The 25,756-nt window shown below is 39.9% G+C and overlaps 1 protein-coding gene across 2 annotated transcripts; it reads right to left on the bottom strand.

Annotated features, from left to right (window-relative positions):
* Positions 1 to 21,313: 21,313 nt before the first annotated feature.
* Positions 21,314 to 25,743, bottom strand: LOC127657729 (prenylated Rab acceptor protein 1-like). 2 transcript variants are annotated; one of them, XM_052146596.1, is made up of 7 exons: positions 25,681 to 25,743; positions 25,474 to 25,585; positions 23,909 to 23,979; positions 23,367 to 23,579; positions 22,914 to 23,011; positions 21,614 to 21,715; positions 21,314 to 21,521 (listed from the first exon to the last, which is right to left on the bottom strand). In XM_052146596.1, exons 2-7 carry the CDS (start codon positions 25,561 to 25,563, stop codon positions 21,433 to 21,435), a joined length of 663 nt encoding a protein of 220 aa, XP_052002556.1. In that variant the 5' UTR covers positions 25,564 to 25,585; positions 25,681 to 25,743; the 3' UTR covers positions 21,314 to 21,432. The 2 variants fall into 2 exon arrangements, with proteins under 2 accessions (XP_052002556.1, XP_052002557.1); XM_052146597.1 differs by lacking the exon at positions 25,681 to 25,743 and having other exon boundaries at positions 25,469 to 25,557.
* Positions 25,744 to 25,756: the final 13 nt, after the last annotated feature.

Below are 25,756 nucleotides of genomic sequence, written 5' to 3'. Positions count from 1 at the left end.
ATTTCACCACCAGCAGATTTCACTGAGGGAATGGTAGAAAAAGACTCTCTCTGTTTTATATATCTAGCCAGATGTTTCCCTGCCTTGTCCCCCGACTCAAAGTATGACTGTCTTGCCCTGAATAGCCAAAATTCCACCTTCCATGACAAAACAGTATTATAACTGTATTTCAATAGGGTCAATTCTCTGAAGCTATCAGACAACATTCTGTACTTCAGCTCTGTCTCTGCACTTTTAATATTCCCTTCCAACTCCACGAGTTCTCGTGCTTTGGATTTTTTTGTGAATGAGGCACACTGTATGATCTGGCCCCTAAGAACCTTTTAATGCCTCCCAAGCCATGCCCATAGAGGATACTGAGGACCAGTTGGTCTCCATATAAACATTTATTTCAGCCTTTAACATTTGTTGGAATTCAGGATTTTGCAAAAGGGATACATTAAGGCACCAACTACATGATTTCCTTTTCTCCCTATTTGGCAACACCTCTAAACTCACCAGGGCATGATCTGAGTTTCCAATTGAGCAATCAAGAACAGATGAAATAAGGGATTTATAGAGTAAAGAGTAAATCATATGGATTTATAGTCCCTACCAGATGGGTTCAAAAGTCTCCAAATATCTGCAAGACCAAGATATTTACACATCCTATGAAGCATCAGTGATGCTCTAGAGTGCTTACACATTTTTGCTTCACTATGATCAAAGACTGAATCATCAAAGGATTAAAGTCTTCTCACAATATTATATCATGAGGGGTGCCAACGGCTTGCAACATCCCTTTAAGATCAATTAAAAAGCCCTGATCATCAACGTTAGGTGCATAAATATAAGACAAAATAAGACTTTGCCCCTGAATTTCTGCTAAAACAATAATGAATCTTCCTAATTTATCTTTAACCTGTTTGAGACATTTGAATTGTATATGCTTATCAGTGTAATGACTTCCCTGCTCTTACTTGAGCCAAGTATGAGAGCATTTACTGAGATTCACAGGATTTACATCGTTTACACAGTGAGATCAATAGTACAGGTGTCATCACACAGAAGAGAAACTTCACAAGTCCTTTGTGTGAGATTTGACAGTGAAGTAGCTCGTGAAGGTGAGTTATTTATGCAGGCAGTGATGAGCGAGTGAATTGAGTGCAGGTGCGGTGAATTAGAAATCGGGTGATGAGGAGCGAAGCGCTGAGGGAGGTGCAGAGCTCGAGGGAGGCGTGACAATGACAAAGATTTCACATATACCTGAGCTCGCTGGAAAAACAGCACAGGCACAGACGATAAATTCAGATATCGACCCTTTGTTTCTTTCGATGGTCTGAAATCCTCAGAGGTAAAATGTTCACTGTACACCCTATAATATTTGAGTGAATGTAGGGGTGTATTGATTTCCAGGTTCAGTGCATTAAGCCAGAACTTCAGTTGCTCATGATCATGGAGAGTCAATCGATGAATAGTTTTTATTTTTCTAGGCGTGCTTTGTCTTTGGGGTTTCTAAAGGTTGAAGCATCCAGGATACACACACACACACCAAACGACCATTTTGTACACTTATACAAATACAAGCAAAGACAATACAATTTTTGTATGGTCTCCTTCTTTTGTAAACAATGACATGCTTCCTGCCTCAGGCCCGGATTACCCAATGGGCATTATGGGCACGGGCCCAGGGGCCCATGCGCACTTGGGCCCAAGCGAGGGGAAGATTATTTTTTTATTTTTTAAATTTCATTTCCGAAAACGGAGCGTATATTTGCACTATACGTGCCGGCCCGGTGCCTGTCTTTTTAGCAAAAAGACGCTCGACACAAAATAACTATTGTAGCGTAAGGCGTGAGGTGCATGATGGCTTTTGACGCGTTCGGCCAGAGTTCGAATCCGCCTTTTGCCGAACTCGCTCTTCTCCCTTTTCCCAACACATGCAGGTACTTACTGCTGGTGGTGACACGTACGCGTGCATTTGAGCAACACTGGCAACAAAACTAGCACTAGTGTAATTGCTAAATAAGTTAATTGCCATTATGCAACGTTTTAGAAAAGTATGAATTAGCAGAATATCCAGTGTTATGAAAACAGTAGGTCAACATAACTACAATGCATTCTTTAATTCCCTGTCTTATTCTGCCCTCTGGCATATCGAAATTAATACAAACCTTAACATAAAGAGACGGACAGTGTTATTAACAGACAGTAAAAATCATACTAATAATATGTAAAGAATATAAACTCAACGTGTTTAATTACACGTTATAAGCATTGCCGAATACACTCAAATGAGATCGACTCAGAAAAGACGTCAATAAATGCACGCGTCACCTGCTACATCCTCTTTGTTGCATGCGCAAATTATGATCACTAATACAAAATACAACATTTTATTCACAAAAATGTCTCTATTTGTAGAAATTGCTGCACATTCGTTGAATTCTGAATTTTGCACACATAAGTTGAAAGCAATTTGTTTGTGGATAGTAGGCACAGGCTATCCTAGAAGAACATATCTGCAACATTTATCAAGTTCACGGATAATTGTGCGTGAATCTGATCTATTAAATTAGTATTATTAAGATAGACAGACAGATAGACAGACAGCCCCTGAGGAGAGGAGGAGAGCATGAGACAGACAGACAGACCTTGAGGAGAGGAGGAGGTATTGTGTGTGTGTGTGTGTGTGTGTGTGTGTGAGAGAGAGAGAGAGAGAGAGAACAACTTACATGAAATATAGTATTATCAAAAAAAACAAAAACAAGCTGCTTTATTTTACATTTGATTTACATTTACATTTAGGGCATTTGGCAGATGCTTTTATCTAAAGCGACTTACATGTAGTAAATTTGTCAATAGTTGGACAGGTCATACACCAGCAATTGTAATTTTGTATTGTAAGCAAACAATATTATACCATAATACTTACAGCATCTTGTAATGTGTCTACTACCATTTCACTATCATTCAATCATCAAACAAAGTGCCATTAGGGGTCATGAATAATAAAGTGCTAAATACATAAGTGCAGAATTTCTTTAGTATAAAGAAGAGTAAAAAAGTTGAGTTAAGATGACCTATACTGTTTGCATCCTTTTCATCACAGGAAGAGGAGAGGGGGAGAGAGACAAAGAGCGGCAGCCCCTGTAGAGCCGAGGAGTAGAGGACAGGAGAGGAAGAGAGAGACAGACAGGAAAGCTACATTAATGGGTGTGTGTACGTGTTTGTGTGTTAATTATGGAAGAATTTGATTCATATAACTGGATTGGTAAAGGTGAGGCACTATGTGCTTGCATATGCCAGCTAGTTGCTCGCTATAGGTGTTACCAGCAAATAGTATCCAAAAATTCAAAAGCTTGATTGTGTGGGTGGGGTGGGGGGCCCTACAAGACATTGTGCCCAGGGGCCTCTGAATTCTTAATCCGGGCCTGTCCTGCCTCCTCATCCGTGCGTGACCAGCGTGTCACAGAGATGTATGGAAGTGAACATTTGTAGTTAAAAAGTATATAAGTATTTTTTTGTTTCTCAAAATAATCATTCGTTTGAGTGTAGAAGAATTCTGTTTGTTGACTGGAGTCGTGTGGATTTGTTTGATGCACCCTAAATATGCATTTTGGACCATCAAAAAAATTGAGTACACTCACTTGCATTGTTTAAAAGAGACAGCCTGAAAATAATCCTAAAAAATTTAAATTCTGTTTTGATGAAAAAAGGAACACGTTTTTCATTTTTGGGTGAGCTATTCCTTTAAGAAGAGAAATAACCTTCCTTTTTTTATGGGGTGCCCCAACCCATTCACATTCCATGTGGAGAGAGACGATCCGCTTGTATTAACATTTGACACTTTGATATATGAGAAAAAATATATTGTGTGTCAAAAAACAAAATGATAAAGACCACATTCCAACATTAGTGCAACAATCAAACCCCAAACCTCCCCCAGAACCAAACAAACAGAAAAAAGAAAAACATGTGCATTAACCCTGTGCAAGAGAGCGTCAACTGCCATCCATCTCTCTAAATTCAAACAATCCATGCACGCCTATGAGAGCCCCCATGACAACATTGCCACTGGATTGCTCAGGTCCGGTGTTTCTAAACAACAACTGATAATCTATCAAACAAACTCCAGCCTGTAGGTGGTGTAGTATATTTTTTATCAAGTTAAGTATACATTAATCAGGTGTAATCAATGTAAACATTGTTGATTTGTACCACAGTTATGTCTGACGGGCAAACATGCATTTTACTGTGTGTGTAAAGGCCTGTGGACGTGATGGAATGTGTGCTCAACATATGCGTGACTATTTGAAGGTGTGTGCAGAAACAGGAATAGCTTTACATGTGTGCTTACATGACCACTGGGAGAATTTATGTCCTCCAAAGGTGGTTCCTGTTCACTTCTAAAAATGGTCACACCAGAGTCAAAGAAGAGGATGATAGATAATGCATGTTTAAAAAAGTGTAAGCCCCACCTTGTTTGAGGAGATGGATTTAAGTGAACAAAACCCAGAGATGCTTTAGTTGTTGTTGGGGTTTTACTGCAGGCAACTCGGATTTATGGTATGATAATAAAGTCTATACATCTGAAATCAAAACCCCAAAGATGTTGAGTGATTTTTCACAAAATTGGCAGAAACTACTACAGTGGAAACAGCACCAAAAAAAAAAGGGCACTCAGTTACCTCGGACAGTCAAACGATTGTTCAGTGAGCCGGACTATTCAGCTGCTACATGAGTGCAACAAATGACCTAATCACTCCAGATTTTGCAAGACATACTCCACTTAACAGTCCCGAAGGAGTGTTACTTCACAAAACATATATCAGCCGCTAAGTAGAACCAGCAAAAAAGAAACAAAAAGTGAGTCGGTCCATTTGGCTACAATGTGAGTACCACAAAATAACTTACTCATTCCATTGACTTTATGAAAGACATAGCCTTTCTTTGCTCCTCGTGCAACACATTTTCTGATAAAACCCATCTTTATCAGAAACTCAGAAACTACCACTTTGTATGTGTAAATGAGGAATTGTGAAATCAAACAAAAGTTAAATATGGAGTGCATATTTTTCCACATTTATGTTATGCCAATGATACACAACTTCACAAAAAAAATTCACAATTCTCCAAATTAGCAGAGTGTATCAATGAAATCAAAGATTGGATGGCCAGAAATGTCCTTCTACTCAATTCCAACAAAACAGAGATACTTATTATTGGACCAAAAATCTCTAAAAATAAGCTGCTAAAATATAATTTAACTCTCGATGGATGTACTGTTATGTTGTCTTCTACAGCGAAGAACTTAGGTGTTATATTTTATACTAATCTGTCTTTGAAAATCTAATTTCCAGTGTGTGTAGAACAGCATTCTTCCAGTTCAGAAATATTGCTAAATTACGGCACTTGCTCTCTGTTGCTGATGCCTAAAAACAAATTAATTAATTCATGACCTCAAGACTAGATTATTGTAATGCATTACTGGGAGGATGTACAGCAAGTTCAATAAATAAACTTCAATTGGTTCTAAATGAGCCAACAGAGTGCTAACTAGAACCAAGAAATATGATCATATTTTCGTTGTTACATTGACTACCTTTAAAATTTCATATTATTTTTTAAATTCTGTTTACAACATACAAAGCTTTGAATGGTCTAGCTCCACAGTAATTCAGTGACCTTCTGACATGCTATATTCCATCACGTTCATTACAATCACAAAATTATGGCTTATTAATAGTTCCTATAATATTAAAAATACACAATAAGAGGAAGTTCCTTTTCCTATTTGGCTCCTAAACTATGGAATAGTCTCCCGAACACTGTTCGGGACGCAGACACACTCAGCTTAAGTCAAGACTAAAGACTCATCTATTTAGCCAGACATACAGCTAATTTCGTTATCAGAATTGTCTTTATTGACAAGTGTGCTTACACATACAAGGAATGTGTCTTGGTGACAGATCAAGACAAGATTACCAGTCAACTCACAATTAGGATGTTTTAGTTAGGTCTTCCGGAACTAGAAACATCTGTCATGATCTGTAACTCTGCATAAAACTTAATGACATCTACACTAATGTTATTCTATTTGTTTTCATGTCTCAACCTCGGGATTCATATCCCGAGGTTACCAGAGCCAGCCAGATCCAGCTTTATTCCTGCTTGGTGTCAGACTCCAATGCTATGTGTCTCCGAGTGATGAAGACTGAATGCAGCCGGTGGTAGAAAGACATCACTTAAGTCTTTTACAGTGGACTTCAGAGAATGAACTGATGCCAACTCCAACTGTAAGACATCGGATACTACATATGCCACTGCCTGAACCTTAGGTCTCACACCATCAGCACTCAGATGCTTCACTGTGTGTATCACTCTGCTTATGTTCATACCATTCTAAATTAAAGCGTAAGAGCAGTGCAGATGTGTTAAGAGCTATCTGCCTCTTTACATTTAATTTTGTGACATTACAATTAGTTGGGGGCCTGGGTAGCTCAGCAAGTAAAGACTCTGACTACCACACCTGGAGTCGCAAGTTTGAATCCAGGGCGTGCTGAGTGGCTCCAGTCAGGCTTCCTAAGCAACCAATTGGTCCGGTTGCTATGGTGGGTAGAGTCACGTTGGGTTAACCTCCTTGTGGTCGCCATAATGTGGTTCTTGCTCTCAATGGGGCATGTGGTGAGTTGTGTGTGGATGCCGCGGAGAATAGCGTGCGCTCAGTAAGCCACGTGATAATATGCGCGGTTTGACTGTCTCAGAACCGGAGGCAACTGAGATATGTCCTCCACCACCCGGATTGAGGCAAGTCACTACGCCACCATGAGGACTTAAAACGCACTGGGAATTGGGCATGTCAAATTGGGGAGAAAGGGGTAGAAAAAAATATTGTTATTTTTTATTACATCACATATTTCTGGCAAAATATCATTTTTGTGTATAATATGAGCCAGTTGGTGAAGTGAAGTGAGTCAGCATCTCTCACTGTTTATATTCAACAGAACTCAGTGATTGCTTGTATTACTTCTACATTACTAAAGCTAGGAAATAGCTTTTTAAATTAAGGCTCATCACAGCCAGAGGCGGCGGCAGACGATTTTGCCGGGGCTTCAGCCCCGAATGTTTTGAGTGTAGCCCCGAATGTTTTTTGAAAAGTTGACTGACAAATATGAAACCGGACAAAAGCCTATGTAAACCCCCGAAATCATAAGTTGCCTTATTTCATTGTGCTTTGGCTTTGCATATACTGCATACAGCCTGTAAAAATAGACATAGGCATAATCTAGCCTTCTGTCAGGATATACACTAGGACAACAAGGTTAGAAGGATTCAGAATAACTTTTAATTCAGCTTTCGTAGGACAGTAGGGAAGTTCAGATGCATAAACGGGCGCTGTGAGTATAATACTGATGAATGACCGTCTTTACTCTTGCAGATAACGGCAGGCTTGAATGTGGTATGAAACACCATCCAAAGGACGCTGAGCATGAACACCAGGGAGATGGTGGAGTCTCTGGACGAGGGAAACAGGTAAGTAACACAAGGGTGTACTGAGGAAACAGACTGGAACAGTTCAGGAATAATAGTCTGAAATGCACAGAGAGCAGGTTAGTGGGTCTTTCCTTGTTTAAGGTTCGACAGAGACTGGGGGTGAGGTGTGCTCTTTAGTAGTGCTGGTGATTGCGGGATTGCTGGGTTGATGACAGGTGCAGGTGATTAGTATTCGGGTGAGTGTGATCTCTGTGTTGTGGATGTGAGTGAGCCTGATTGACTCCTGACACCTATAGAATAAGTTCCTTTGCTGTCGGTAGCCTATGGGCGACTCCGTTTCTTCCTCTGTTGAATATGCAGCAGGTAGAGGAGGAGCTTGCACAGTTGTTGACATCAACTAATGTTACTTAGTGGCGAGTTAATGGCAGTTAGCAGGAAAGACAGCAAAAATTAAGCAAATGAGGCTTTGGGGATTTTTCCGAAAGAAGTCAGTGGGTAAGAATTCACATTTGTTTTTGTCCTTAAAGTCTGAAGATCATCATCTAGCTGGCTTTCACCCACAGTAGGCTAAACCTCAAGAGTTGTAGCCTCTAACATCCTTGTATAGATTGATGCAACTTGGTAGCTCTGAGTTAACGCATTCGCCTCTCATTCCGGAGACCGCGGTTCAAGCTCCGTTCGGAGTGCACTGTTGTGGCAAATAATTATCAACCAACCATTATCACTGTGTAAGAGACACTCTGACTCAAACAGTCTTTTAAAATTATTTATTCTTGCAAGAAGGACCCGGTCATTACACAGGAGTTAATCTGTGCCATGAGTGGGACCCAGAGGGGAGGGCTGACTTGTATTTTATACTCTTTTATCCCAAGGTTTCTCAACAAAAGCAGATCCTCCCCCTCTGCATCCCTCAGACACAGAGGCATTCCCCTGCCATGACTATTACTGTTCAATGAGCATCAAAATTTCTACAACAATTCCCCGCTTTTTATCATTCAGATAACTCAGTCACAATAATAAACAATAAGACAAATTTTAAGTCATATCATCACACTTACACTCTTCATCTCTGATTTTCGCATAAATGATCACTCTCTTAAACATTTGTGAAATAACATTTGGAAAAATAAGAGCTTAGGCTGTTTTTTTTTTTTTTGTGGGGATAGTACCTTAAGTATTAGCAAGCAAGTAAACACTTTATCTGAAGCCGGGCTAAATGAGTAAACACTGTTACTGCACGTCTGACATAAAATCAGACCCTCAGTCACCTCAGAATAAACAAGGAATAGTGTACAGATTAAGTAGGAAAAACACATCAATTTAACATTTTTGGTTATGTCAGCAGGCTATAAAAAAAAAAAAAACAAAGAATAAAGTATAATAAAATCCCTTATTTCAAACCCTCTCCTTGTACGTCATCTCGTAACACGGATGACAGCTGCTTATAACCCTCTTTACATATCAAAACATTCTCAGAAAGAAAAGACATACCTCATTTTAACACATTTCACAGTAGCTCTTGCTACTCGTATCATCATATTTGTGTTCATCATCCTCTGGATATACTGTCATTTTTACCATTTGAACAGACACCCCTGCTTTAACCAGTCTCTGTACTGAGCTGGAAACACACGTTATGATGCATGGTAAACATAACAATATTAACAGTCCTATCACCGCAATTGGTAACACAGTTTGAACCAGCCAATACCCCCATCCTCCCCAGAGATTCATAAACCAAGTAACCCATGTACTTTCAATATGTTCTGGCTCCTGTACGGCTTTTCTCATGTGTTCAATTACATTCGTGATGTTGTCACTGTAATCTGGAATATTGAAACAACAAGACATTCCCAACATTTTGCAAACTCCCCCTTTCTCTGCAGTTAACATATCAAGAACCAACCTGTTGAATGACTGCATCTCTTAACTGTTTCATTTCATCATTTATCATTGTCAAAGCATTTTCTGTGCTATTAGCTATTGCTAATACTGTCCATGCCAGCCCATTTATCTTATTAATTGTTACTGTTGTACCCACCCCTAAGAACAAAGACCACCCCACATTCGCTCCAGGCGTCGTCCACGGGTCGGATAATATGTACCCTGCATAGTGCTTTGGCAATACCCCAGGCAAGATTTCAACATTTCTTTTTTCCCTTCCCACCCCGGGTGCCCTGTTTGGCAAATACACAGATGTACCCACATTCATTAACGCTGGATAACAACACCCTGCCCATTTCTTTGGCATCCGATGAAATGCCCTGCTGCCACACACCCACATAGCTGCAGGTGAAGTTTCATGTGGCTTGCTGAATGGGCATGTGAAGTTGACTTCTTTGTCGTTGATGACGGCTGTACAATTGTCCATTGTTCCGTCCTTCACGTTGATTCTGACCCTGCAGTCGGACCAACCTGTCTTAATCCGTCTCCCATTGTCCAGACAAATACATCACCCTGTGTCGCCGTCACTCTCAGGGGTGGAATCGCCATATCAGTGTGGTTATACTGCTGTACATGGTCGCAGTTGTCCGCAGGTTGGTGTGGTTTCCTGTTGATAACACTCTCAAGCCCTCGGTAAGGTGCAGTATCATCATACAAATTGTCACTGCCGGCAAAGTCATTATGCCCATACTCTTACCCAGACCACACATTACCTGCACTCTGAATGGGTGCCACGGTCTCGGACGCTCCATTTCTTCCGTTTGCTAGATCAGTACTGCAGCTGTGTGACCAGAATCCAAGTGGAGGAGTTCAGTCTTTGACGCACTCAGAGTCTTATCTGTTTTGCTGATTAACAGTGCCCAGCCAGATGCTGTTTCCACAACTAGGGCTGCCTGCCTCTTCTTCTTGTATCTGGCTCCTCTTAAACACACACAGCTAGAATGCAGGGGTCTGTTGTTAATATTCTTGAATTACTTTCAGTTCATACCTCTTCACAATGATTACTGCTTGTGACCACACGATGGGGTCCACTCTGCACACAGGCCATGTTATTCTCTGTGGTTGGCCTTGCTCTTCCACTGATAGTGGTACTTGGTGTTCAAACTTGATCTCCGCATTTATTGACATTCACTCGGAACAGTCTCTTCCTGTTGCTGATTATCCTGCGCTGTGCGGTGAACTTTCCTGCAATGGTTGGCATGAACCCACGTAGCTCTCTCTGCGACCTTCACTGCCGTGTGAGTCGTTAGTAGCACTTGGAATGGTGCCAGCCACCTTTTCGCCTCCCAGCTCTTTCTCATCAGGTCATGAATCACAACGAAATCGCCAGGCCTGATCTTATGCAGCTTTTCACCTGAACACAAACATTGGACAACAGAGAAGATATTTCTTTGCAATAATTCAACATGTCATTCTCACACAGATCTGTTGATGGCAGCCTTTGTCCACCCCTTTCTATTCCCATGAATGGTGGTCTACCAAAGAGTATTTCAAATGGATTTAAATTTGTTTTGACTCTTTTTCTCATTCTGGTGTACATCAACACAATTGGGAGTGCTTTAACCCATGTGAGCCCAGTCTCCTCACAGCACTTAGCCAATTTGTTCTTGATTGTTTGATTCTCCCTCTTACAGCGCCTCCACTTCCGGCGTGGTAACTGCAGTGTGTTCTCATGTCAATTCCCCAAAACTGACCCACCTGCTTTATTGCTTCATTGACAAAGTGTGTTCTATTGTCCGAGCTGATTTTCCTTGGAATTCCCCATCTCGGAACAATCTCAGTTAAAAGAGCCTTCGCTACTGCTGCCGAGTCTTGTTTCGAGGTTGGGAAGGCCTCAACCCATTTGGACCACATGTCAACCATCACCAGGCAGTATTTCTGTTTCCCACAAGGGGTGAACTCGATGAAATCCATCATCAGATACTCAAAAGGCCCCCCTGATGGTGGTTGAGATAATATAGGTGTTCTTATCCCTCTTGCCACATTATGTGTGTTAGAAATGACACATCTTTTGCAAAAAATTTCAGCAAACCACAATTCTTTCATTTGCGCAACCATCCCCTCTTTTGATACATGGTCTAACCCATGTATCAACTTTCCATAATGAGGAAAGAAGTGTTTGGGTAAACAAAGCATGCCATCACAGCTCATCCACACATTCTCCTTAGAGCTACAGCCAGCTGCCTTCCATCGGGTTTTCTCCTTGCCTGTGGAAAAAGTTTGCATGCTCTGTAAACAAGAACAAATGTTGAGGTTATTGTCAGATATCAAACCACACGTAGTCTCTTTTGTCTCCATCGCTGCCTTGGCCTTCGCTGCCGCGTCTGCTCGTGCGTTCCCTGTTGAGACTGAACTGTTATCGTTAGTATGCGCTGCGCACTTGCAAATCGTGACCTTGTCTGGTAAAAGAATGGCCTCCAAAAGCTCAGACACAAGAGATGCATTTAATATTGGACAACCATCTGACTTCAGAAATTTTCTGTGCTTCCATAAAGCACCAAAATCGTGTGTTACCCCAAAGGCATAACGCGAATCTGTGTAAATCGTCACACATTTGTCTGCCATAAGTTTACATGCTTCTGTTAAAGCAACCAGCTCAGCTTCCTGAGCTGAATAATTTGATGGCAATTTGCCAGATGTCACGACCTCAAATTCAGTGGTTATCGCGTAACCAACCTTATTCTTTCCTGTTTGTGGATCTTTGGAAGCCGACCCATCCACAAAGAGGATATTGTCACAATTGTCTAATGGCATGTCTAATAGATCTGGAAGCGGTGTGCACACTTGTTCAAGCGCCGACAGACAACAATGAGGTCCCTCGCCATCCTCCTCTGTCAGGAGAAGTGTGGCAGGGATTCACAGTTGTGCATCTTTTAACAGTTATGTTTGGCATGTCCAATAAAATTGTGTGGTACCTCAGCCATCGGGCTGTAGATAAATGTGACGTTCTCTGCTCTTGCAAAATCATGGAAACTGCGTGTGGTACCCTCAAAGTTAAATCAGAATACCCCACAAATTCCCTGGATGCCAGTACTGCCAGTTCAGCAGCCGCCACAGCCCTCAAACAGTGTGGCAACCCTGCTGCTACTGTGTCAAGTTTGGTTGAGAAATATGCCACCGGTCGCAGTCTGTCTCCATGAATCTGCAAAAGAACAGAAGTCATAAACCCATTTTTCTCATAAGTCATCTGAACAAATGGTTTGTTTACATCTGGCAGGCCCAAAGTGGGAGCCAGAGCCATTTGCACTTTCATGTTTGCAAATGCCTCTTCGGCTTTGCTTGCCCCAACAAGCTTGTCACATGACCTCAGCCCTTTCCCTGTCATCAGGGCTCGCAAAGGCTGTTCAAGAATGGCATAATTAGGAAATATAAATGTACGACAATAAGCACACATTCCTAAAAATTACAATGGTTTTGGCACATCTTTTATGGAATGTACACGTTTGTCACAGATGGATTTACTGTCTCATCAACAATCTGAACTTCAATCTCAAAATTACATTTTGATATAAATGCTCCTATACTTTTGCTGTGTTTCACTCCTGTACAAATCTGTTGCTTTTATGCATTCTCTCACAAAGGGGCCCAAATCTGCTCACAGCTGCTCTTTGGCCTTGATCACTGATAAAGTGTCTCAGCACTCCTGCTATCAAAATAGAACTGCATTTGTTTTTCTGTCAGGCAAGCTGAGAGCACACACAAACTTTTTTCCCCAGAAAATCTTATCAAATTTCACAGTCTCATTTTCTACCCTGTTAAACAACCCCTACTCATATTGAGGTTCACGTTCAATTACGACATGTGACGTGCAATGCAATTGGTCAGGCGTCATATTTTCTATGTTAAATGACATTGTTCGATCTTTTGCCAATTTCAAGATCATTTTTGCACAATCATCATTTTTCACACACCATTCATAAGCCCACTGTGGTTCAAATTTAGAACAACATATTTGTGGTTCTTCCTCAATGCTAATTCCAAAGGAAGTAAGGGTCAAATTTAATTCACACATTAAATCTCTGGCCGTTAGAGGTACCGGACAAGCTGGTGAACACAAAACGCATGTTTAAATGTTCTCCCCTTCTCCTTTGACTCATACTCTAAGGGCACTGTGACTTTCAGAAATCAAATGGCCCTAGGCCAAAGTGCTTTTTATGCACTGAACCTGTCAATTTTGGGACACATGGCAAGTCACATGATCGTATCATAGAATGGCCAGACCCAGAATCTACCAAATGCAGAGATATCAAACTAACATTTGATATCTCTGCATTTGTAAAAACCCTGAACTTTTGCACATTCTCAAACATTCATCCGAAACATTATCACATAAAACTTTATCAGTCACACTGAAAGATTCGCAAGCATTGTCTTCATTGAAGAGAGCAGTATGTAAATCAGTGTATGTGTGTGTGTGTGTGTGGGTAAAGAAATGTTCACTTCCCTGTCTTGTAGCAGCTGATCACCCTGTTTCCGGCCCCCACCTTCGCTACTCTCCGCTCTCTGCTCTGCTTCAGTCTGCTTTTTTCTTCCCCGGACAGTCTGTAGCCCAATGTCCCTCCTGCTTACACAGCCTGCATCTCTTGCATTCTCTGAATACATGGTCGTCAGTCTTACACAAGCCTCAACTCCATCTTCGCTGGTTTCCGTAGCCTTTGTTCTTCCTGTCAGGCCACTTCTGCTGTGGTTTCGATGTGCTGACATTAGACGCCAGCTGAAGATCTCTCTCTCCCTTCGCCTTGACTTTGTATTTCTTTGTCAGCAGCTGTTGCTCTGCGTGTACAGCGTGTGCCAGGGTGGAGGTCAATCGCCCGCTCCATTCAATGTAACTTGCTTTCACTGCTTGTCTGATCTCAGGTCTCAGGAAAAAAAGTTAATTCAGGTCTCCTTCACTGTCAGAGAGGGGAGAAGCGGCTTGTGGTGCTTGTCTTCTGGGCGGAGAGCAGTCGAGGTCAGGGTTCAGTTTCAGGGCTTTCAGCTCTGCCACGGGATAGTGATTGTGGTATGCCGGCGGCAGCGGCACAATTATCATTGCATGTGGGAAAAAACAAACATTCTATACATTAGTCGGTTCTGGTGATGCTGACACAAAAACAGATCTTTCACACATCTTATTTTTACATTCCACATTTTCAACCCTACAAGCTAATTCTTTCTGCATTTGCTTTTGTTCTCTTCTATCTGCTTCCTTAAAGCAACAGCCCACTGTCTGTTCACATTCTTACACACAAGTTGAACGCAGCCACAACTCTGTTTCGTGCGCTGCCCTGTCCCACTGATTCTTGCACCACTCTCAGTGCTCAGTGTTCCCTCCCCTGGGGAAATCATGGTATTTGATCAGTTTCTCTATGTCCTGCATACATTTTCTCCTATAGTTTTTTCTCATTTGACAGAAAACCGGTGTATCAAATTCAGCAATCTCACTTTGAGATTTCCCCATACTGGCTGTTTCTGTTTCTCTGTGGGTTACTGTTCCACACACGACGCACGTCTTATCATCTGTCGGACGTCTCCAACAGATCTGATTTTTAACCCAAGATCAGCTAAGGGTGCACTCCCTAGTGCTTTGTTAATTACAATTTGCTCAAAATTTTCGATTTCAGCTAACCTAATTAAACAATTTCTGCGAGAACTCAGTCTCTGTTAGAAAACCTCTTGACCTATCAGGTCTCAGTCTTTGTTCGAGAACCTCTTGCACTCTGACCACACAAAAATTGTCTCAGCCAATATGGTTCACTCACTTTCATACCAAAAGAAAATAAATTAGTCGTCCCTTACCAGAGATATTTGGGTTGCCACGGGTTCGTTTTCATTTGATTCCAGTGGAGTTTCTCCTGGCCCTGGTGCGGTCGGCCCCTCTCTCTTAAAACTTACGAGGTAGAGCTGGAACTTCTCAGTCCAGGTGGCCAAACACCGTCCGCACTCAGGTCCAGAAGGCACTTACAAGGAATCCCACTATTCTGACACCAAATTGTTGTGGCAAATAATTATCAACCAACCATTATCACTGCGTAAGAGACACTCTGACTCAAACAGTCTTTTAAAATTATTTGTTCTTGCAAGAAGAACCCGGTCATTACACAGGAGTTAATCTGTGCCATGAGTGGGACCCAGAGGGGAGGGCTGACTTGTATTTTATACTCTTTTATCCCAAGGTTTCTCAACAAAAGCAGATCCTCCCCCTCTGCATCCCTCAGACACAGAGGCATTCCCCTGCCATGACTATTACTGTTCAATGAGTATCAAAATTTCTACAACAGTACTTTTCTTGTTTATCAGGTGTTGTTTTCGCTAAGGATAACCAATAAGCATTAACATAAAATGTATGTGTGACTTGTTTTGTGATATTAGTTTGTAGGAAATATACACTTTGATTTGGTTAAACGGGTTTGTAGAGTGTAGCAAAGATGAGCAACAGACTGAGGAGCAGCAGCTGTGCCAGAATCAGGCATGGAAACTGGTAACAATGAATCAGTCACTTTACTTCAGAGAAAGTTAAAAGTGAAACATTGTTTATCCCAATGATCCTAATGAAAGGATTTTGACAGATGAATTATTCTCATAGAGATGATGAGAATTATATACAGTTCGATGTCATGGTGTGTCAATGAGACTAAAGTAATTCATGTATTGCTTTAACTTAGGATCTTATACATCATTTTGACTATTTATGTCAAAAAATATAAATTATTTATATTCAATATTTTTTTACTTCACTTTACTCACTATAATATAACTCTTTTGTGATGACTTTATTGTAATGTACATGAAAATTCAAGAATCATGATAGATCTTAGGGCAATCCCACTGATCTGCTCTTCCCAACACATTTTCTTCAATGGTATTGGTCTACAATTTGAAATATGTAGCACTTGATGAATTAGTTGTTTGAAGCTGATTTGCAATACGTTATGTGCTGTATCTGTTCTTTTGCATCACAGATGATTCACGGAGGAGAGAGGATGAGTTAGTAGAGGATAGTACTAGAGTGGAAGATTTAGGAACTGTAGAAACAGGCCCAGCCAGAGCAAAACTCAAAGAATACCCTCTCACCAGCTTTGGACTACAGAGAAGTGGTTGCTAGTGTGAAAATAAAATTGTCTGGGCTAAGCCCCAGATGTCCTTCAATGCTGGAAACGCCTCTGATCACAGCTGACCAACAGACTGATTAATTACACAATCTCAAGACGCTTACCTCTTCCCAGAAAGACTCTTGCGCACTGGGTACCGTGAAATAGGCAGGAATACCCCTGCTTTGACAGCTATTTTTCCACTGAGAAAATAGGATGCATTTTACCAAAATGATATCTTCAGAAAGCTGACTAACAGACTGCAGCATCATCAACAGGTGATTGCACACACTCTCTCACTCTCTCTCTCTCTCTCTCTCTCTCTCTCTCTCACACACACACACACACACACACACACACACACACATCCTTGTTTCTCCAGTAACATGTTAGAAACAGCCCAAGCTGTGATACTAGTAGTTGTAAAGTGATGTTTTTGAGAGGCTTAGACTCATCATTTGCTTTGAACCACCAACAGCAGATTGGCATAAGAAAGTAGTTCCACAAATGTGTTTTTTGTGACCGTACTCAGTTTTTCCAAATTTTGTTTAATTGACTTGTTCATTGAACTGTTGTATATAAGCAATATCACACTCGCAATCATGCTATATGGCCCTAAATCAGCACTGCTATGATTACCTACGGACATATCACAGCAGTGCTGATGTAGGGCCATATTGCACTCTTGCTCGTGTGATATTGCTTAAATATATATATATATATATATATATATATATATATATATATATATATATATATACACAGTTGAAGTCAGAAGTTTACATACACTTAGGTTGAAGTCATTAAAACAAATTTTTTAACCACTCCACAGATGTAGTATATGTCCTAAACGACTTTCCAAATCTCTAATTGGCTAACACAAGTCATTTTTCCAGCAATTGTTTACAGACAGATTGTTTCACTTTTAATTGGCTATATCACAATTCCTGTGGATCAGAAGTTTACATACACTAAGTTACACTGTGCCTTTAAGCAGCTTGGAAAAATCCAGAAAATGATGTCAAGCCTTTAGATAATTAGCCTTTTAGCTTCTGTTAGGAGGTGTACTGAATTAGAGGTGTACCTGTGGATGTATTTTAAGGTCTACCTTCAAACTCAGTGCCTCTTTGCTTGACATCATGGAAAAATCTAAAGAAATCAGCCAAGACCTCAGAAAAACATTTGTAGACCTCTACGAGTCTGGTTCATCCTTGGTAGCAATTTCCAAACACCTGAAAAATACCACGTTCATCTGTACAAACAATAGTACGCAAGTATAAACACCATGGGACCATGCAGCCATCATACCGCTCAGTTAGGAGACTCATTCTATCTCCTAGAAATTAACGTAGTTTGGTGCAAAAAGTGCAAATCAATCCCAGAACAACAGCAAAGGACCTTGTGAAGATGCTGGAGGAAACAGGTAGACAAGTATCTATATCCACAGTAAAATGAGTCCTATATTGACATAACCTGAAAGGCTGCTCAGCCAGGAAGAAGTCTCTTCTCCAAAACTGCCATAAAAAGCCAGACTACAGTTTGCAAGTGCACCTGAGGACAAATATCGTGGGAGAAATGTTCTCTGGTCTAATGTAACAAAAATGTAATTGTTTGACCATAATGATCATTGTTATGTTTGGAGGAAAAAAGGGTGAGGCTTGCAAGCCGAAGAACGCCATCCCAACAGTGAAGCATGGGGGTGGCAGTATCATGTTATGGGGGTGTTTTGCTGCAATAGGGACTGGTGCACTTCACAAAATAGATGGCATCATGAGGAAGGAAAATTATATGGATATATTGAAGCAACATCTCAAGACATCAGCGAGGAAGTTAAAGCTCAGTCGCAAATGGGTCAATGTCGCAAAGTGACCTCAATCCGACAGAACATTTGTGGGCAGAACTGAAAAAGCTTTGCACGAGCAATGCGGCCTAGAAACCTGACTCAGTTACACAAGTTCTATCTTGAGGAATGGGCCAAAACTCCAGCAACTTACTGTGCAAAGCTTGTGGAAGGCTACTGTGGCATGTGGTCACGTGTCTGTCTGTGGGAGAAGGAGAGCGATAAGGCTTGCATACTCTCTCCACTGCTCTTTTCCCTGTACACGAATAACTGCACTGCAAAATACCCCACTGTTAAGGTGCTGAAGTTTGCAGGCGACACCACGGTCATCAGCCTCATTCGCAATGGTGACAAGTCTGCATACAGACCCTATAGTGAAGAAGGCTCAGCAGAGGTTATAATTCCTTTGTCAGCTGAGGAAGTTCAACCTGCCACAGGAGCTGCTGACACAGTCCTACTCGGCCATCATTGAGTCTGCCCTGTGTATATCTATAACTGTTTGGTTTGGTTCAGCAAAACTACAAAGGACAGTCATAACTGCTGAGAGGATTATTGGTACCCCCCTTCCCACTCTACGAGACCTGTACATCTCCAGATTGAGGAAATGTGCAGGTAGAATCACTCTGGACCCCACACACCCTGTCCTCTCCCTCTTTGAATTGTTGCCCTCTGGCCGGCGCTACAGAGCACTGAGCGCCAGGACATCGAGGCACAAGAACAGTTCTATCCTCAGGACATTTTCCACATGAACAATTAAACTGCCTCAGGACTCCCCCATGCAATAATGTAAATAATTATCTCATGTACATATGTAAATCCACTCAGATTTAATTCAATAACTGTTCATACTCCTACCTTGCACATATATTACCACTTGCACCTGTACATACGCCATTCTATTTGTCCTATTATTTGTATTTGTCTATTTATACTCTATACTTTTATATTCTTCATCTCACTGTAATGTTCTAGGTGCACTTGTTTCTCCTATCACCAAAAAACAAAATCCTTGTGTACACGAGAACACTTGATAATAAAGCTCATTCTGATTCTGATACAGTATAGTCACTGCAAAATACTGACTTGCAAAGCTGGGCTGCCCAACACATGTACACACAGACACACAACCCTAACATCCCCTGGGAGGATGCTATAGTCTCACTGCAGTGTTTCTCTCTCTCCCTCCTCCATCCTTACTGCACTGCTGTAATGAAATATCGATCTGCTGCTCTTGCCGCAGTGTTTAAAAGGAAAGGTAGATCCCATCGAAGGTTATCATTATGGAAAGTAAAAATAAGATGGGCCGTCAATGTATTTGTCATAAAGAACAGGTCACATAAGTCAGCTTTTGTGTGATGCGTTCAAATAAAAAAGAAAGAGAGGATAAGATGAAAAGACGCAATAAATACTTAGTAAATAAAAGAATACTAAAGCCAGGGTCACTCAAGTTGTTTTCTGCACTGCACGGTGATAAAATAATAATTAGGGCTGTCGATTTAACGTGTTAATTCAGTGTGATTAATTTTATTAAAAATAACGCGTTAAAAGAATTAACGCAATTAATCGCAATGCCCCCAGACTGTAAAATGGAAGATTCCTGAGAAATGAAAGCTTGTAGTACCACCTGTTTACTCCAGAGGGCAGTAAGTCAAACTTCAGCTGTATGAGCAACGCGCAGTTTATACAGTGAAGAAAACACTTCAGTAGGCAGAACAACACAAACATACGTTACGTTCTTGCGTTCAAAACACTTGATGGAGCACAAATCTGAACTAAGGGATCTCAAGATGTGTTCTAAGTATTAAACTATATTTAACTTGACACAGTGACCTAAAAATTTTATGTTTATAACACAACACACCCGAGACACTGCACAAGCATGTCTGACGCAGGTGTCCTTAAACAAGCCCTCATAAGAAATCTTGAACTGACTGACAAATTCACTTGTGAAATGGATTGCTGTGAACTGTGTGCCAATGATTGACTATGATCAATAATATGGTAGTAAACAATACATTGTATTCTAAAGCCACTTTATGTATTGTCTTATCAATGATTAACTCTTCTGCTACAAGAATGTAATGCATTTTAATTATCTGAATGTTTTTAATTTTATATATATATATATTTAAATATTAAAAAATAACTATGTAGAATTATTACATCATTATATATTTAATTACTGTTATATGAGGGGCTTTCTCAGCAAATATATGTGATTAATTACAATTAATTAAACGGGACACCATGTAATTAATTTGATTAAACATTTTAATCGATTGAAAGCCCTAATAAAAATAGTAAGTATTTTACAGTCTGATCATTTTATTGCACCTTCCAATAATTAATACAAAGCAAGTTATACACAAAATGACAGAGTAAACAAATGGTTCCATAAAATGAGGGAACAAAGGCAACTAAAACCCCTTCCACTGGGAATTATTGGCATTATCAGGAGCTGATTACACAGAAAAGAAAGGATACACTTCTTTTTCTTTGCCATGTAACAAGGGAGTACATTCTTGTTATCTAGGTAAATGTTTTTTCCCCGTCTATTGGATGCATATCTCATTTATGTCTCTCTGAAGCATTTCCTGATATTTGCTTCTAGACCCAGATGTTATCAAAATCAAAAGAAGTGTGTACATTTTCACAACACATGTTGTTCCAAAACACCTTTAAAAACACTTCCTAGTAGTGCGATAAAAATCTCACAGTAACAGAATTTAAAAAATTTGGGTGAACTATTCCTTTAAGCTTTTGAGTCAGGTGTATGCTTTAGGTCACAGTCAATTTGGTTTGTGTTTTATTTGAGGATGTTGATGAAGTAAATAATATTATTTATGTATCAAATGAAAAAGATCTCCATTAGGTAACATTCTCAAGGCATTTGAGGTCTTTAAATGTGCTTGATCTGTCTTGAAAGTCAGTTTAACAGCCTATCCTTATTTGTTTTGCTGGTCTGTCTATGAGTATGTTGATATTGTTTAATTGATTGATGCATATTACAATGCTGTACAACAAATATGTGGCAATATAAATGATGAGGCAAGACATTTCAGGTCAAAATAAGGCAAATGTTCAAAGGTGAGAGGCGTCCTTTTAAACAGGTTCCATGAGCAGCTCCTCCACGTCAGAAGACTCCATCTCACGAAATGCTGCATGCGAGCCGATAACAGCCAATGTGGCACCTAAATGAAAGGAATCAGAGAGTTTCAGAGGGAACAGAAGCAGTGTTTGTGAAAACCACACAGCGGGGTGAAGGTAAAAAAAAAATACTAACCTAGTACCCAGAAAACAGCTGCTCCCGCTCCAGCTAGCCAGAACACAGGGAAGGAAACTCCTCCTGCTAAACCTAACTGGTGTCCTTGAGTCAACTCACGGCCTGAGAAACAAAAGAGAATGAGCGAAAGAGAGGCATGTGTGTTTAGGTGAGTGGGCAGATTAGAACACAATTCAAACATTCATCCCTTACACTTTACATGATCTAACACTTTAAGCCCAGCATTTTCAACCAAGAATCTGTGGACCCATTGGGGTCCCTGAAAATACAACAGGGGGTCAGTGGAGAAGGTAGACCAAAAAAAAAAATAAAAAATGTAAAAACAATACTAAATAATGATCTGATTCAAGTGTTAAAATAATGTAGTAATGTTATTTAAAGGGATAGTTAACCCAAAATGAAAATTCTCTCATTTACTCACCCTCATGCCATCCCAGATGTATATGACTTTCTTTCTTCTGCAGAAAAGAAACAAAGCTTTTTAGAAGAATATCTCAGCTCTGTAGGTCCATACAAAGCAAATGATTTTTTATCAGAAATTTGAAGCCCCAAAATGCACAAAGGCAGCACAAAATGTATCCTAAGCTCTAGTGGTTTAATACATGTGTTGTAAATTGATCCAATTGGTTTTGGGTGAGAACCAAAATGTAACTCCTATTTTACTGTACACACAATGCAGTCTCTAGGCACAATCATAATTTCAGGCTCGATTACACTTTCTACTAGTGTCGGACACATATGTAGAGCACTAGATGGCACTAGAAAGTGTAATTGAACTTGAAATCATGATCGCCAATGAGACTTCTGATTTCAATATTTATAGGAAAAGGGAGTTATATTTTGATCCGTTTTCATCCAATCACTTCAGATAACTTTTTGAATCACTTGGATCATGGTTATCGTTTGCTTTTATGCTGCCTTTATGTGCTTTTTGGAGCTTCCCAGTTTTAGTCACCGTTCATTTGTATTTTATGGACCTACAGAGCTGAGACATTCTTCTAAAAATAACAATTTGAGTTCTGCGAAAGAAGGAAAGTCATACACATCTGGGATGGCATCAGGTTGAGTAAATGATGAGAGAATTTTCATTTTTTGGGTGAACTATTCCTTTAATATTACAGATAACATATAAAGGATTTTAGCTGTTTTATTATTATTCTGGGGGTCCAGAGGTTAGCTGAGAGTCCAGGTTGGGGGTCTCTGGGTATGAAGACATTTAAAACCCCTGCTTTAAGCCAAAAAATCAAATAACCCATATGGACACAAATACAATCCCTACAACAACATCTCACTCTCTTACCAAAAACAACCAGCTTCTTTTCCAGTGTTTTCAAGTGGATTAAATAGAAGGCACCATAAAACACTCCCAATGCAATCAACAGCACTGGGGAACTGAAACTGAAGGAGAAGAAAAAGAGAAAGAAACACTCAAATAACAAACTGCTAAAAAACATCTTATTTGAACAGCACCTTGTTAACAAAGTAAACATTCACAGCAAGAGTAAGCCTTCCAGATGGCCTCTTGGAGGAAGAAAATGCCAGACTGAATGTGGACTTTTATAGAAATGTAAACACACACACCCATGTAATGTGTACATAAGAATAGAGGATGACACCACTGCAACACAATGCCTAACTTCACTTTCTTGTTATTGTAACAAAGTGTCTTTATATGTATCGCAGTGGAGAAAGTGCATTCATATAAAGTAAAATATTTGTAGATTATCTTAAGCATTTTGAGGCAGTTCTTTACATGCAGTAGAGGATGAGTCCCAGGAAGATGAAGGTGTAGTTGCTGTGGTAGGTGTTCAGGTTCCTCACCATACGTTGGCAGAGCTCTCCAAAGTTTTGGGGTTTGGAGAACTTGCGCTGATCTACGAAACTGCCCCACGGACGGATAGCCTTCCGCCTGCGATCCAACCAATCCTTAATCATGTTACCAGACAGACCTTTGGGTAGCCACAGCCTGAGCGATACAAGAAGATAGAAATACTAGTGTCACAGCATACATAAACAGTAAAATAACCACTTACAAATATAATGTAGTATAATAAATCTGTGTTAACAGTACAGACTAATAATACATGATTATATGATAATGTGATGATGGTCATCACATTAGACCATTTAAGATTTAAGAATAATACTATACAAGGTCAAACAAAAGGAATAAATGAAAGTAAAGGGAAATTACCAATGGCATATTTACATGTTCATTAAAATTACAGATAAAACATCGCTGGACTCCTGAGCATATAAGTCTTCTATTATTGGTGAGAAAATCACACTTCTTACCTCCCCAATTTTCCTGCCCCAGGAAGCTGCTCCGCCTCACTGCTAAAGGGGTCGCTCGTTTTTCCATCCATCTCCACATGGCATGAGGGTGAGTAAATGATGAGAGAATTTTAATTTAAGGGTGAACTATCCATCTTAATTCTAGTGAATTTCCAAAGCTATATAGAGATACTGAACACCCTAAAAGAATCAGTAGATCATATAAGGCGTACAGGCATGTGTGTCCTTAGATGGCACAGTTTGCGGTCTTATACAGTAAGAACTGTAGGTTCCGTCTCCCATGGGACGTTCCATCATTTTGATTTTGATTTCCATCGTTTTATCAATTAGAGTTCATTCATCTATTTGCATTACTCTATGCAGTTCTCAAAATGGGCAGGAGGTTAGTTTTCCAAAAGAAAACCTTTATTTACTGCGCATTCTCCTATAGATTTCCTATGCAGCTAAGTGCATTCACTCCTAAAATCCCACAAAAAGATCCGTTTCAGGCTGCAGATGATGTTTGGACAACTCAACATGTTTGGCAGACAGGGGACGATGGTAAGCAATACATAGACTCAATTATTAGAAGTAATAACGTATAACTTTATTATAACGTGGTTGGCAGTGATTAGACGCATCGCGATGCTGGCCATTACTTTGAATCAGATTGAATTATGCTAATTTCTGATTGGTAAAATGCTTTAGCACTGGCTATCACTTGTTTGACAGTGCAATGAGAGAACATTGAGGTTTTGTTGTCAAAGTAGAAAAATAAATTGTAACAAAAGTTAAATCAAGTCAAATCATATTTATTTGTGCTTTTCCTAATACACATTGTTCCAAAGCAGCTTTACAGAAAATCTGCTGTGATGTAACCAGCCCTCCTGGAAACACAATAAACAATTTGATTATAGCTTGGTATAATTAAAAATTTCACAACTTAGTCCTGCTATCCACGTAATTGGATATCAATTTTACGAAAAATTATTTGCTCTACATTTTTTTTCTTGCCTGTTTATAAGTTGCTACTAGTACAAGTTAAAAATGTAATGGAAAATGCACACAGCACTCGGGAATGTGGCTCGGGTACAGTGGCTCCGGTATCTGGAGGTTATTAACTACTTTTCAGTTAACCACTTGTTACTGGTGGTGTCTGTCCTCTATTTTACATGATCATTTATTTTGTAACAAATACCTTAAATTGAAATAAACTTAAATTATATAATGTGAGCTAATGGAAAATCGATGTAGCTCAAGGGCTGGTCAAAAGGCTCAGAACAAGCACAGAGGAAGAATCAAGCAGAACAAGTTTGTTACGCTGCTGCATAACTTCAGCTGTTTCAAAACATACTAGACGATTCACTTCAATCATCTAAAATTATGAACTTTCCGTCTGTTACACACAAAAACACTCCACAAAGTGTATTTATCAAATCTGTCAAGGAACAAGTGCTCGTTTTCAAATAATATTAATTTCCTAATAAAATCAAGAAGAGAACTTTGAGAAGCGACAACAACGTTTGATGGCAAAGCAGTTCACTTCAAGATATGAAATAAATATAAAAATAACAATCTTACAGTACTTTGTCTTCAGTGATGTTTTCAGTGTGTTGATGAGCGGCGAATATGATCTGGTTATTGATGTAATGATCTTCCGCTTTAGACGTAAACATGAGTCAAACTGACGGCCGCCTCCTGGTGACATGGCCCAAAACAACAAGGTAAATAACGTGACATTCCTCAGATGCTTAAAGTAGCAATGACTTATATGTAATTATAATATTACTTACATTATCAGTACTATAATGTTAAAGACGTTTTCTGACTCGTTTTGTGAACTTCTAATTTACCCTCCCCAATATGGCG

This window comes from Xyrauchen texanus, chromosome 17 (assembly GCF_025860055.1).
Source record: "Xyrauchen texanus isolate HMW12.3.18 chromosome 17, RBS_HiC_50CHRs, whole genome shotgun sequence".
In the NCBI taxonomy this organism is placed as follows: domain Eukaryota; kingdom Metazoa; phylum Chordata; class Actinopteri; order Cypriniformes; family Catostomidae; genus Xyrauchen; species Xyrauchen texanus.
Note: the sequence above shows the minus strand (reverse complement) of the source record. Positions and strands in the feature narration are given on the sequence as shown.

Bases quoted from the DNA above. Each gene is read 5' to 3' on its own strand.
- LOC127657729 (XM_052146596.1), bottom strand. From the start codon at position 25,563: ATGTTTACGTCTAAAGCGGAAGATCATTACATCAATAACCAGATCATA. The intron at 23,580-23,908 runs GTAAGAAGTGTG...TGTATCGCTCAG, and splicing joins GGGGCAGGAAAATTGGGGAG to GCTGTGGCTACCCAAAGGTC. The intron at 21,716-22,913 runs GTAAGAGAGTGA...TTTGTTTCTCAG, and splicing joins AAAGAAGCTGGTTGTTTTTG to GCCGTGAGTTGACTCAAGGA.